The sequence below is a fragment of the Penaeus japonicus genome, unplaced genomic scaffold (assembly GCF_977035675.1).
Source record: "Penaeus japonicus unplaced genomic scaffold, GWHDUDI00000001_assembly GWHDUDI00000013, whole genome shotgun sequence".
Lineage (NCBI taxonomy): Eukaryota > Metazoa > Arthropoda > Malacostraca > Decapoda > Penaeidae > Penaeus > Penaeus japonicus.
The window spans coordinates 13,018,242-13,033,241 of NW_028234415.1; the positions used below are offsets into that span (position 1 = coordinate 13,018,242).

General features: G+C 39.8%; 1 protein-coding gene across 1 annotated transcript; it reads right to left on the reverse strand.

Annotated features, from left to right (window-relative positions):
• Positions 1–2,200: 2,200 nt before the first annotated feature.
• LOC147470600 (uncharacterized) lies at positions 2,201–3,048 on the reverse strand. The gene is made up of 2 exons (XM_086542991.1): positions 2,575–3,048; positions 2,201–2,312 (listed from the first exon to the last, which is right to left on the reverse strand). The coding sequence occupies exons 1-2, from the start codon at positions 3,025–3,027 to the stop codon at positions 2,259–2,261; spliced, it is 507 nt and encodes a 168-aa protein (XP_086399117.1). The 5' UTR covers positions 3,028–3,048; the 3' UTR covers positions 2,201–2,258.
• Positions 3,049–15,000: the final 11,952 nt, after the last annotated feature.

Sequence of the window (15,000 nt, forward strand, 5' to 3'; positions counted from 1 at the left end):
AAAGTACGATAGAAATCATAAATATAAATTAATAGAAACTTAGAAATATAAAAGAGATATAACTAATTAATAAAAAAAAGTCATCTGAATATAAAAGTAAAATGAATGAACCAATAAGAACCAAAGACAAATGGAAAAAAAAGAAAACAAAACGAATTGAAACAATCAGATTATATGAATTAAAAAAAATCAACAATTTCGAAATGATCAAATATGAAAAAAACCCTGATAATCCAATAAAATATTTATCCAAAAATCAGTTCAAAAAGAAGACATCAACCATACATAAACAACGAGTTAACCTATCAAATAGTTTAAACCTTAACCCCTCAAACAGTTAAAAATTCAACCCATCAAAACGTTTAGATTGAAATCGAGTGCATGATTCAACATCTAACTTATGAAATCAATCCTTTCTAACCGACCAGCTATCATTCCTCCCTTAGTCATTCCACCCTTCCATATCCTCCCTTCCATATCCTCCCTTCCATATCCTCCCTTCCACATCCTCCCTTCCACATCCTCCCTTCCATATCCTCCCTTCCAAATCCTCCCTTCCACATCCTCCCTTCCATATCCTCCCTTCCACATCCTCCCTTCCACATCCTCCCTTCCACATCCTCCCTTCCACATCCTCCCTTCCACATCCTCCCTTCCATATCCTCCCTTCCACATCCTCCCTTCCACATCCTCCCTTCCATATCCTCCCTCCCATATCCTCCCATCCACATCCTCCCTTCCACATCCTCCCTTCCACATCCTCCCTTCCATATCCTCCCTTCCATATCCTCCCTTCCACATCCTCCCTTCCATATCCTCCCTTCCACAACCTCCCTTCCACATCCTCCCTTCCACATCCTCCCTTCCACATCCTCCCTTCCACATCCTCCCTTCCATATCCTCCCTTCCATATCCTCCCTTCCATATCCTCCCTTCCATATCCTCCCTTCCACATCCTCCCTTCCATATCCTCCCTTCCACATCCTCCCTTCCACATCCTCCCTTCCACATCCTCCCTTCCATATCCTCCCTTCCACAACCTCCATTCCACATCCTCCCTTCCATATCCTCCCTTCCACATCCTCCCTTCCACATCCTCCCTTCCACATCCTCCCTCCCACATCCTCCCTTCCATATCCTCCCTTCCACATCCTCCCTCCCACATCCTCCTTTCCACATCCTCCCTTCCACATCCTCCCTTCCATATGCTCCCTTCCATATCCTCCCTTCCACATCCTCCCTTCCACATCCTCCCTCCCACATCCTCCTTTCCACATCCTCCCTTCCACATCCTCCCTTCCATATCCTCCCTTCCACATCCTCCCTTCCACATCCTCCCTTCCACATCCTCCTGTAAGGGTTGGCTTTTACACAGCCATCAAGCCGAGCAATTCTTAGTTTAGGTAGCGTGTAAGAATTGAATGAAATATTAAATTGACAGAAAATTACACATTTATTAAGTTAAGCACAATATAGAAACAATAACATAAAAAACGAGCATCAGAAATAAAAAAAGAAACAACAAAAGGCAGGTACTTATGGTATGGTATGTGTGAACAGGTCACGAGCTCTCAGCCAACTGCCTGAGAAGCTCAGCAGTTGCTCTGACGTAAATTACTTAATGTTCTTTATGTTCAGTTTTGTCAGACTTAGTCATCATATTCTCGTTAAAAATAAAATTGTAAGTTATTAATAAACAAATAAACAAGATCGATTTTAGAAAATATATAAATATGTAAATTAGCGCGGGAAGTTGGAAGTCCTGGCCGATGAACTGTCTTCCAAGACGAAGGGTTGTTTGCTGGTGGTTTGCAACTCCTTGAAGATGCCATGAAGGTTAAGGCGAAAATAGGGTTGAAAGCCCCGTGGAAGTATCCGTATTGCTGCCTCACTACATCCCTCCCGATCCCGGAAAAGGAGAGGGTGACTTGGGAACCCTCGACTGACTATCGGCTCAAGTCGAAAGCCGACACCCTTCCACCAAAATGAGGCTGGAATCTGGTGCGAAATCCTTTGGGCGTCACATTCAGCGGGTCATAGGGTTGCAGGTACTCAGGTTCCGAGGTCCATTATCAGCACGCGAGCTTGCATCTTGGCAATGTACAACAGAAAGCAGGAACAGATCAGGGCAGAGATAAGGCAAGATTCTAGGCCGTGGGACTCCCCAAGGTGGTCGGATGCTGGAACAGGGTTGCAAGAAGTCATGACATTCAATCCACTAGGATGACAGCAGCAAACAGCATCAGATCCACTTGGTTTCATTGATCAGAACAACCCATCAGGACAGCGGCAGGAACAAACCATGCAGATAGCTGTTGGAGAGTTGGTATGAGCTTTCATGTGGAAAATGAAATAAAAGGGACCTGTTCTATGTAAGCACTGTAATGTTGATCTATTTTATTAGAGATGCTCTAACATTATACAAATGATATATCCAATCACCGGAATACTTATTACATTGTAACATTAAACTTCAAAGACAAATTACTCTGTGAATCTTCTCACAAAGGATAACATCATGACACTTAACGGATCATCAGGAGTGTGTTCTGCAAGAACACCATCTGGACTCACTATCTCCAGTTCATCTTGTGCCTCGTAGGGCAGCATATCATTACGATGAAGTCGATAAACACTATTCTTTACCAGGTCTTTCACCAGATAAGTCACAGGTCCAGTGCGCTTTGTGATCCTTAAGGGACCTGTCCAGCGTGCCGTCAGACCAGTGGCTTTCTGAGGAGGACTTTTTCGTAAAATTAGACTACCAACATCCAAATCAGTAGCAGGTATAGACTTCCTTGCAACGTAATCTTTGTTATATTCTCTACATTGTTTACTTGCAAGTACAGCTGCATCACGTGCCTGAATTAACTTTGCAAATCTTTCATTAGCAGGTTTATTTACAGTTAATTTGTTTGTTAATCCAACTGGATAATGTATAGACTGTCCAAGCATCAAATATAAGGGTTGGTTATTTACCGACCTGTTGACTGAAGAGTTGATAGCAAACCTAACATGAGGTATCATCGTGTCCCACCGACGAGGATTCTTCTCAGTTAATGCATATAAAGTATCTTTAACTACTCTGTTAGTCCTTTCACATAACCCATTACTCTCTGGATGATAAGGGGTTGTAAAGTTTATCTTAGTTTCCAGCAGCTTACAAACAGCTCTGAGAAGAGAATTAGAAAATTCAGTGCCATTATACATATGAAAGCTTGTGGTGGACAAGATTGTAATGAAATCATTGATAAAATCATTCGTGACAGTTTCTGCTTGTTTGTCTTTGGTACAAGATGAGTAAAACGTGATAATTGATCTACAATTTCCAAGACATATTTAAAATCATTGTCCGACTTTGGCAACTCAACGAGATCCCTGCTGACTCGCTCAAGGATGCTAAATGCAGGCGGAGCATCTGCCGATGGTGCTCGATGCCTTTGTTGAGCTGCACGCTTTTTTACAAGTCAAACACACTTACATAATTCCTAGTATAACCAAGTGCACAAGGAAAATGATACCATTCCTGGAGTTTCCTGTATGTACGATAGGTCCCAGGATGACCAGCAATCTTGCTATTACGAGCAATGTCCAGGGTATGTAATATGTATCTCAAAGGGATACATGGTTGACTTACCAAACCAGAAGCCTTATCTTTGACATGATATAGAACTCTATCTATTAAGTCAAACTCACCCAATCTTGCAGGTAATTTGCGCTTAGGGAATGATCGACCTTCAAGATAATCAATGATTTTGTTGTAAAGCGAGTCTTCAACCTGCAATGCACGAAATGCTTTAGGATGTAAAGTGGTCGATCTCCAGATGCTATTGGATCAATCTGCCTTGATCAGAGATCTGGTACATGATTACTTGTTCCTTCTTTAAAGAAGACTTTACAATTATAACTCATTATTACATGACCAGCGCGCCATTCTAGCAGGATTAGTCGGACGTCTAAAAATATAGACTAATGGCTTATGATCCGTATAGATGCGAAATTTACGGTCATATGCATATGGGTGAAATGCCTTGATAGCTTCAAGAACAGCTAAAGCCTCCAACTCGGTCGTGAATAACGAATCTCTGCACCTCTAAGTTTACGACTGTAATAAGAAACTGGGTGAGGTTGTCCATCATGCTTTTGGATTAAACAAGCACCAATGGCTCGCTGGACTTGCATCTGTATGGATTTCGAACAGCAAGTCAAAATTAGGACGTTTTCAAGAGAGGAGCAGTAACTAAAGCTTCCTTTAAACTAATTAAAGCCTTTCATGTTCTGGCTTCCATACAAACTTGGCATTCTTCTTAGTTAAATCAGAAAGTGGAGCAGTTATTTTAGAGTGATCTTTGATATGCCTGCGAAATATCCAGCAGCACCCATAATCCTTCTACCTGCTGTGAGTTGGTGGTGTAGGAAGGTCATATATGGCCTTCACTTTACCAGGGTCAGGTTGTACACCTGCAGCAGAAATGAGGAATCCTAAGAATTTAAGTTCCGGGCAAGCAATCTCACATTTTGCCATGTTTAATTTAAAACCTGCACGAGACAAAAGAGTAAGGGTTTCATCCAGATGATCAAGATGTTCCGAAAAGTTTTTACTATAGATAATGATATCATCTAGATAACAAAGTGTATGACGTCCTAAAACTGGACTCAAGACCAGGTTAGCTAGCCTTTGATAAGTGCTTGGAGCGGACTTTAAACCAAATGGCATTCTAATCCATTGAAACACGTTCTGTCCATCCGAAAATGCCGTTTTAGGGCGATCTACCTCATTAACCTCTATAGTCCAATATGCTGCTCTAGAGTCTAGAGTAGAAAAGAAATGTGCTTCGCCGAGATTGTCAATAGTTTCTTCTATCCTGGGAAGTGGATATGTATCTCCTATGGTAACATTATTCAACTGCCTGTAGTCAACACAAACGATGAGACCCATCCTTTTTTACTACTAGAACCACGTTGCTAAGCCATGGACTCATTGATGGTTCAATTACTCCTGCTTTAAGCATGGACTGACACTCAGACTTAATAAAGTCTTTGGCTGACTGTGGAAGACGCCACTGTTTAGAACAAATAGGCGCTGCATCACCTGTAGGTATGCAATGCACTATACCCTTGGCTTTACCAATAGTCATTTTATCACCATCAAATAAACCCTTGTGCTTCTGCAGAATAGGCAAGACATTACTCCTTTGCTCCTTTGTTAAATGTTCTAAATCAGGAAGATTTGCTTGGGTTACTACCTCAGAATTACATGAAGAGGCACTACCTATCATTGCTATTGTACTTGGGTCAGAGTTAAAAACTTCTCCCACTTCTGTTAGTAGCTTACCCCTTTTGAGTTTAATTCTGCGAGGTAAAGTATAACTGTCCAGATGTAAACTTTCCTATTCTGAACACTCGCAGCTGAATGAGGAATCAATGTGATCATGCAAGTGACCCTCTATGTATACATCTCCATCGGGAATACCACGATTTACTGAACATGAAATAACTTAGCACTCATTGGAGGAATACTAGTTTTTTTTTTAAAAACTTCTGAGAACTTCTTGCTAACACACAGAACTGGTTGTTGAAAAAGAGGTGCTATATCAAGATCACTATCCTTTTTGTTGCTTTGCAAAAGGACACTTTAGAAATTCTGGCGATTGATCTGTATAGGTTACAGAGTTACTCTAAAACTTGAATCAAGAGAAAAGATAAGTCTGTCCTGGCTGAGTGAATGAACCAAAACTGAAATTCAATCTACGCAGTACATCTATGCCAATTTAATAAGGAACCTGGGGAAAATCACAACTTTCGTCAACTACGACTAATCTGTGCGTCAGCTAAGTTCCTGGGGCAAAAGCAAAATCTCAAAATCCCTTTCTTCCAATAACATCAAAGAAAGTCACCAGACAGCCACTAATAAGTGACCAGGCCTCCTTTGAACGTGAAATAACGCTTAGAGACTTCAAAATGCCGAGACTTCAACAAGGAATGCAGAAGATCCAGTGTCGATGAATGCAGGCAATTCCTGACTATTATACAAACTTTTATCAAAGGTCGACCCCCCCCCACACTAAATTCTTATCAGACATCTAAGCATAAAATCCATTACTCCCTTTTTGCATTTTAGCCAACAGATTACGGGATGTTTTAACACTGCTGGCCTTTCTGAAAGGGCACAGCATTCCTTTCGAACATACGTTTATTGTTCCTTTTTATGCGGCTGCTGCTACTCCAGGACATCGAGATCTTAGATGGACCTGGCTGTAATACATCGCCAACAAACATTTAGAAAGAGCGCTTAACCTCTGCAATCTTTTGTGAAGTGTCCTTTGGAGCGGTGTGAAAAAGCGCAGTAACGCCTCATTTGTTAGCAGTTACTGGCCCTCGGAATTGACAGACGACAACACCCGAGAATAGTCCTCCTTTCCTCAAATAAAATGCATTATTTCTGACAGTGCCAGAATACGTTCTGTATTCGTGACGTGAGTTGTGTCCAAAGGACCATTCTTCACCATGAATACAACCATGGGGGGGGGGGAGGCTCCGTAATCGTTCTGGTAAACCTTGAAGAAAAAAGTCTTTTCTAACAGTTTTAGTGTTACATCCCCCAATTTCACTTTAGGAAAATCCCTTGCACCCGAAAGAACTGCTGCTTCAAGTTCATATATATGGAAATCTTTAGGCGACTCTGTTCCAGCGCTGTTCTTAAGTCTAATAGCTTCTATCCTTCTAAAAAAATATCCCTGAACTTCTTACACTACCAAATTTGTTCCTTAAGCCTTTCTAAATTCATTCCAAGTAGTAAATTGTGCAAACTGACCACTATTAACAATAGTTTCTCTGCATGACCATTGACACTGTTACAATGTAATTTTTGCAACATTTGAATCCTGGTTTCATCATGTCCTTCTGCGAAATAATGTTACCCCCAATTTCAATACATACGAATCTATCATTATGCTATTCCATACATTCATTCTGTCGTTTCATAGGATCATTGAAGTGAACATTTTGCTTTCAAATTTGGTATTTGTTGGTCTTGGCAATTTTAAAACTTATACTGGCATCCGTTATCTGATCAGTATGCGTATTTATACTCACAAATTGCAACTGGATAAGTTAGACTAGAATCTTGGTGCTGCAAGACGGCTGTTGAGTTTCACCCACAGACAGGAAGGATTTTGTTCCCACGAGGATCATTTTGAGGAATAGTAACTGTGTACATGAGGTGTTGGTATAGGATTATGGTTAACTGGGGTTTCTGGTTTCGGAAGACTGACAAGGACTGTTTTGAGATAATGGTAGTATGTAACGTACGTAATAGTGTCTATCGTCCCATAGACCTTAGTCAATTTGCCACGTACTCTGACATTATCATTGTGCAAGAAACTGGCATGGACAATTGTTCATTACTAGCACGGTCTGAACATATCATACCCCTGTAGCAAAACCACTAGTTGGCTACTAAGCCATTGCATACATGCTTTCAAGCTTATCTAGTTTAGATGCAGAGAACAAGATTACCCTTGATAATTTTTATTTTGTTGACTTATGTACACACTCGCGAAAGTACTGTAGAAGGATTATTTCCATTGAGCGCTAGAATTTACATTTCCTTGAGTTATCATCGGGAGGGAGGTTTAATGGACCAACAGCTATGAGCAACTGGTGGCTTTAGTTTTTGCGTCTAAACTGAGGATCTCTTAAATCACGTTGGACAGAGCATAAGCTTGCTCATGGTACTATGCTATATAATTTTGGACTTGGGGAAGTCAGATCTAGAAAATAAGAGACGTTCAATTGAATCATTTTTGGATCAATTCGCTCAAGGATTCTCCAATGCCAATGAACAAAATACCTAAAATGTACTTTTAGCCTAAACACTGTCTAGATGCTTTTATAAAAAAGAAATCAATCCAAAAGTGAATAATGGTAATTAGTGGTAATTAATCGACGATTAATATAAATGTTACAGAACAATAAATCTTTACTCACCAGTGTCAGTCTTGTTGGTACATGGTTTTCTTCTCTTACTCAGGAGCGACAAATTGTTACAAAAGATTTCGCTGTATGTTCACGGAGCTTCAAAGAACAGGCCAAAAACTGCAAGGCAATCAGCATCAACAAAAATGGGCTACTAGTGTATAATGTAGGCACGGTCTGAAAAAGCTTGATATGAGTCAATCTCTAGTCATACTTCTAGATATTAGATAATCAATGTTGGATAAGACTTAATCGTGAGGACAGCGGATTAGGCGTTATACATGTACACTAATTTTGAAAGGAAAGTTATAAGAAACCAGTCCTAATGCCATACATGTTTACCGGCCGTCTTATCTGGAGTAAAGCTCAACTACTCTGGCCATGATGAACTATCCATTCCGTAATATATATTTACGTATAACAATCAATTATTTCCCTGGCCCTTTTTAAAAGCCGATACATTACTAAAAAGGCTGTACTCGTCTGTAGCGACTGATGAACCATGAACCTACAATTAAATAATCCTCCCCAATGTGATGTACAGTACAAAATAGAGCGAAGATCAAGATTAAAGTTTTAGAAACTTATAATTACAAAAAATGGTTTATGCACTTTGACGTTACTAAGCTAAACTGACATCTATGAAAAAAAAAGAAAAAAAAAAAAAAAAAGAATCATCAACTAGACTAATATGTGTAACAGTATATAAGCAAATCTTAATTTCTTAAAAAGTCTCTTATTTTCCTATCCATGTGAAAAAGCTACAGAAAAAAAATAGATATCCAAAATAAGTTATTAATAAACGTCTAAGGCTTGAGTTTCGGTTATACACAACTATTTGCAAAAAAAATTTATGTACACTAAATATCCCGAGCTGACCTACCTACAAACTGTAAGGAGTTGGCCTTTTACACAGCATCAAGCCGAGCAATTCTTAGTTTAGGTAGCGTGTAAGGATTGAATGAATATTTAAATTGACAGAAAATTACACATTTATTAAGTTAAGCACAATATAGAAACAATAAATAAAAAACGAGCATCAGAAATAAAAAAAGAAAACAACAAAAGGCAGGTACTTTGGTATGGTATGTGTGAACAGGTCACGAGTTCTCAGCCAACTGCCTGAGGAGCTCAGCAGTTGCTCTGACGTAAAATTACTTAATGTTCTTTTGTTCAGTTTTGTCAGACTTAGTCATCATATTCTCGTTAAAAATAAAATTGTAAGTTATTAATAAACAAATAAACAAGATCGATTTTAGAAAAATATATAAATATGTAATTAGCGCGGAAGTTGGGAAGTCCTGGCCGATGAACCGTCTTCCGAGACGAAGGGTTGTTTTGCTGGTGGTTTGCAACTCCTTGAAGATGCCCATGAAGGTTAAGGCGAAAATAGGTTGAAAGTTGGGGGTTGTCCCCGTGGAGTATCAGTAATGCTGAAGGTTTTAAGCGAAAATAGGTTGAAATTCCCGTGGGATGTATCGATATTGCTGCCCCTCCCGGGGGGGGATTCACTACATCCCTCCCTACCCTGGAAAAGGAGAGGGGGCCTTGGGGACCCTTGACTAACTATCGGCTCAAGGCAAGAGCCGACACCCTTCCACCAAAATGAGGCTGGAATCTGGTGCAAAATCTTTTGGGCGTCACATTCCGCGGGTCCTAGGGTTGCAGGTCCTCAGGTTCCGAGGTCCGTTATCAGCACGCGAGCTTGCATCTCGGCACTGTACAACAGAAAGCCTGAACAGACCCGGGCAGAGATAAGGCAAGATTCTAGGCGTGGGACTCCCCAAGGTGGTCGGATGCTGGAACAGGGTTGCAAGAAGTCATGACATTCAATCACTAGGATGACAGCAGCAAACAGCATCAGATCCACTTGGTTTCATGATCAGAACAAACCCATCAGGACAGCGGCAGAGAACAAACATGCAGATAGCTGTTGGAGAGTTGGTATGAGCTTTCATGTGGGAAAATGAAATAAAAGGGACCTGTTCTATGTAAGCACTGGATGGTTGATTTATTTTATTGAAGATGCTCTAACATTATACAAATGATATATCCAATCACGGAATACTTATTACATTGTAACATTAAACTTCAAAGACAAATTACTCAGTGAATCTTTTCACAAGAGATAACATCATAACACTCAACGGATCAACAGGAGCGTGTTATGCAAGGACACCACCTGGACTCACATCTCCAATTCGTCTTGTACCTCGTAGGGCAGCATATCATTACGATGACAGGGGAGTCGATAAATCTCGCTCCTCACTATTCTTTACCAGGTCTTTCACCAGATAAGTCACAGGTCCAGTGCGCTTTGTGATCCTTAAGGGACCTGTCCAGCGTGCCGTCAGACCAGTGGCTTTCTGAGGAGGACTTTTTCGTAAAATTAGACTACCAATATCCAAATCAGTAGCAGGTTTAGACTTCCTTGCAACGTAATCTTTGTTATATTCTCTACATTGTTTACTTGCAAGTACAGCTGCATCACGTGCCTGAATTAATTTTGCAAATCTTTCATTAGCAGGTTTATTTACAGTTAATTTGTTTGTTAATCCAACTGGATAATGTATAGACTGTCCAAGCATCAAATATAAGGGTTGGTTATTTACCGACCTGTTGACTGAAGAGTTGATAGCAAACCTAACATGAGGTATCATCGTGTCCCACCGACGAGGATTCTTCTCAGTTAATGCATATAAAGTATCTTTAACTACTCTGTTAGTCCTTTCACATAACCCATTACTCTCTGGATGATAAGGGGTTGTAAAGTTTATCTTAGTTTCCAGCAGCTTACAAACAGCTCTGAGAAGAGAATTAGAAAATTCAGTGCCATTATCACATATGAAAGCTTGTGGTGGACCAAAGATTGTAATGAAATCATTAATCAAAGCATTCGTGACAGTTACGGCTTGTTTATCTTTGAGAGGTACAAGCTGAGTAAAACGTGATAACTGATCTACAATCACTAAGACATACTTGAAATCATTATCCGACTTTGGCAATTCAACGAGATCCATGCTGACTCGCTCGAGGATGCTTAATGCGAGTGGAACATCTGCTAATGGCGCTCGATGCCTTTGTTGAGCTTTACGCTTTTTACAGGTCAGACACTTACTTACATAATTCCTAGTATAACTAAGTGCACAAGGAAAATAATACAATTCCTGGAGTTTCCTGTATGTACGATAGGTCCCAGGATGACCAGCAATCTTACTATTATGAGCAATGTCCAGGGCATGTAATCTGCATTTCAAAGGAATACATAATTGACTTACCAAACCAGAAGCCTTATCTTTGATGTGATAAAGAACTCCATCTATCAAGTCAAACTCGTCCAATCTTGCAGGTAATTTGCGCTTAGGGAATGATCGACCTTCAAGAAAATCTATGATTTCTTTGTAAAGAGAGTCTTCAACCTGCAATGCACGAAATGCTTTAGGATCTAAGGTGGTTAAATCTACAGATGTTATTGGATTAATCTGCCTTGATAAGAGATCTGGTACATGATTACTTGCTCCTTCTTTATAGAAGACTTTACAATCATAACTCATTATTTAATGACTCCAGCGGGTCATTCTAGCAGATTTAGTTGGACGTTTGAAAATATAGACTAATGGCTTATGATCCGTATAGACATGAAATTTACGGCCATATACATAGGGATGAAATGCTTTAATAGCTTCAACAACAGCTAAAGCCTCCAACTCGGTCGCTGAATAACGAATCTCTGCACCTCTAAGTTTACGACTGTAATAAGAAACTGGGTGAGGTTGTCCATCATGCTTTTGGATTAAACAAGCACCAATGGCTCGCTGACTTGCATCTGTATGGATTTCGAACAGCAAGTCAAAATTAGGACGTTTCAAGAGAGGAGTAGTGACTAATGCTTCCACTGAACTAACTAAAATCCTCTCATATTCTGGCTTCCATACAAATCTGGAGTTCTTCATAGTTGAATCAGAAAGTGGAGCAGTTACTTTAGATTGATCTTTCATATGCCTGTGGGAATATCCAGAAACACCCACCTGTGAATTGGTAGGTGTGGGAAGGTCACATTAGGCCTTCACTTTGCCAGGGTCAGGTTGTACATTTGCAGCAGAAGTGAGGAATCCTAAAAATGGAAGTTCTGGGCAAGCAATCTCACATTTTGCCATGTTGAACTTAAAACCTGCAAGGGACAAAAGTGTAAGGGTTTCGTCCAGATGATCAAGATGATCTGAATAATTTCTGAAATAGATAGTGATATCATCTATATAACAAAGTGTATGACGACCTAAATCTGGGTTCAAGACCAAGTTAGCTAGCCTTTGATAAGTGCTTGGAGCCGACTTTACACCAAATTGCATTCGAATCCATTGAAAAACTTTCTGTTGATCCGAAAATGCTATTTTAGGGCGATCTGCCTCATTAACCTTTATAATCCAATATGCTGCTTTAGAAAAGTGCTTCGCCGAGACTGTCAATAGTTCTTTCTATCATGGGAAGCGGGTACGTATCTCCTATGGTAAGATTATTCAACTGCATGTAGTCAACATAGAAACGATGTCCATCCCTCTTTACTACTAGAACTACATTGCTAACTAATAGACTCATTGATAGTTTAATTACTCCTGCTTTAAGCATGGACTGACACTCCGACTTAATAAAGTCTTTGGCTGACTGTGGAAGACGCCACTGTTTAGAAACAAATAGGCGCTGCATCACTGTAGGTATGCAATTGCACTATAAACCCCCCCTTGGCTTTACCAATAGTCATTTTATCACCATCAAATAAACCCTTGTGCTTCTGCAGAATAGGCAAGACATTACTCCTTTGTCTTTGTTAAATGTTCTAAATCAGGAAGATTTGCTTGGGTTTACTACCTCAGAATTACATGAAGAGGCACTACCTATCATTGCTATTTTACTTGGGTCAGAGTTAGAAACTTCTTCCACTTTTGCTAGTAGCTTACCATTTTTAAGCTTAATTCTGCGAGGTAAAGTATTAACTGTCCATATGTAAATTTTCCTATTCTGTACACTCGCAACTGAATGAGGAATCAATAGATCATGCAAGTGACCCTCTATGTATACATCCCCATCAGGAATACCACGATTTACTGAACATGAAATAAACTTAGCACTCATTGGAGGAATACTAGTACTTCTGAGAACTCTAACACACAGAACTGGTTGTTGAAAAAGAGGTGCTATATCAAGATCACTATCCTTTTTTGTTGCTTTGCAAAAGGACACTTTAGAAATTCCTGGATGATCTGTATAGGTTACAGGTACTCTAACTGAATCAAGAGAAAGATAAGTCTGTCCTGGCTGATGTGAATGAACCAAACTGAATTCAAATCTACGCAGTACATCTATGCCAATTAATAAGGAACCTGGAAAATCACAACTTTCGTCAACTACGACTAATCTGTGCGTCAGGCTAAGTCCTGGGGCAAAAGAAATCTCAAAATCCCTTTCTTCCAAAACATCAAGAAAGTCACCAGAAGCACTAATAGAAAAAAAAAAAACACACAACACAACAAAAACCCCCACAACAATAAAACAACAATAACAAGTAACCTGGCTCCTTTGGAACGTGAAATAACGCTTAGAGACTTCAATGCCGAGACCTTCAACAAGGATGCAGAAATCCAGTATCGATGAATGCAGGCAATTCCTGACCATTAATACAAACTTTTATCAAAGGTCGACCCACTAAATTCTTATCAGACACTAAGCATAAATCCATCTCCCTTTTGCATTTAGCCAACAGTTTACAGGGAGTTTTAACACTGCTGGCCTTTCTGAAAGGGCACAGCATTCTGAACACATGTAGATTGTTCCTTTTTATGTGGCTGCTGTAATCCAAGACATCGAGATCTTAGATGACCTGGCTGTAAACATTGCAAACAAACATTAGACAGAGGCTTACCTCTGCAATCTTTTGTGAAGTGCCTTTGGAGCGGTGAAAACCGCAGTACGGCTCATTGTTAGCAGTTGCTAGACTCAAATTGACAGACGACACACCCGAGAATAGTCTCCTCTCCCTCAAATAAAATGCATTATTCTGACAGTGACAGATACGTTCTGTATTCGTGACGAGTTGTGTCAAAGGACCATCTTCACCTGAAACAACCAAGGCTCGTAATCGTTCTGGTAAACCTTGAAGAAAAAGTCTTTTCACAGTTAGTGTTACATCCCCAATTTCATTAGGAAAATCCCTTGCACCCGAAAGAACTGCTGCTTCAAGTTCAATATGGAAATCTTTAGGCGACTGTCCCTGTTTAAGTCTAATAGCTTCTATCCTTCTAAAGAAATCCCCTGAACTTCTTACACTACCAAATTTGTCCCTTAAAGCCTTTCTAAATTCATTCCAAGTAGTAAATTGTGCAAACTGACCACTATTAACAATAGTTTCTGCATGACCTTGACAATGTATTTTTGCAACTTTAATCCTGGTTTCATCATGTCCTTCTGGAATGACAATTTCAATCTTACGAATCCATTGTTCAAATTCATTCTGTCGTTTCATAGGATCATTGAGTGAACATTTTGCTTCAAATATTGGTATTTGTTGCTTGGCAATTTTAAAACTTACTGGCATCCCGTTACTATCAGTATTATACTCACAAATGCCGGAAGTTAGACTAGATCTTGGTGCTGCAAGAGGGGTTGGTTTCACAGAGGAAGGATTGGGACACGAGGATTGAGGAAACTGGGTACGAGGTGTTGGTATAGGTTTATGGTTAACTGGGGTTTCTGGTTCGAAGACTGGTTTAGATAATGGTGTAAGTATAGGTCTATCGTCATAGACCTTAGCATTTGCACGTACTGCATTATCATTGCAAGAAACTGGCACGGACAATTGTTCATTACTAGAGGTCTGAACATTCATACCCTGTAGCAAAACCACAAATTGGCTACTAAGTGTTGCATACATGCTTTCAATCTTGTCCAGTTTAGATGAGAGAAGATTATCCTTGATCAATTTATTTTGTTGACTTAGTACACTCGCAAGTATTGTAGAAGGAATATTTC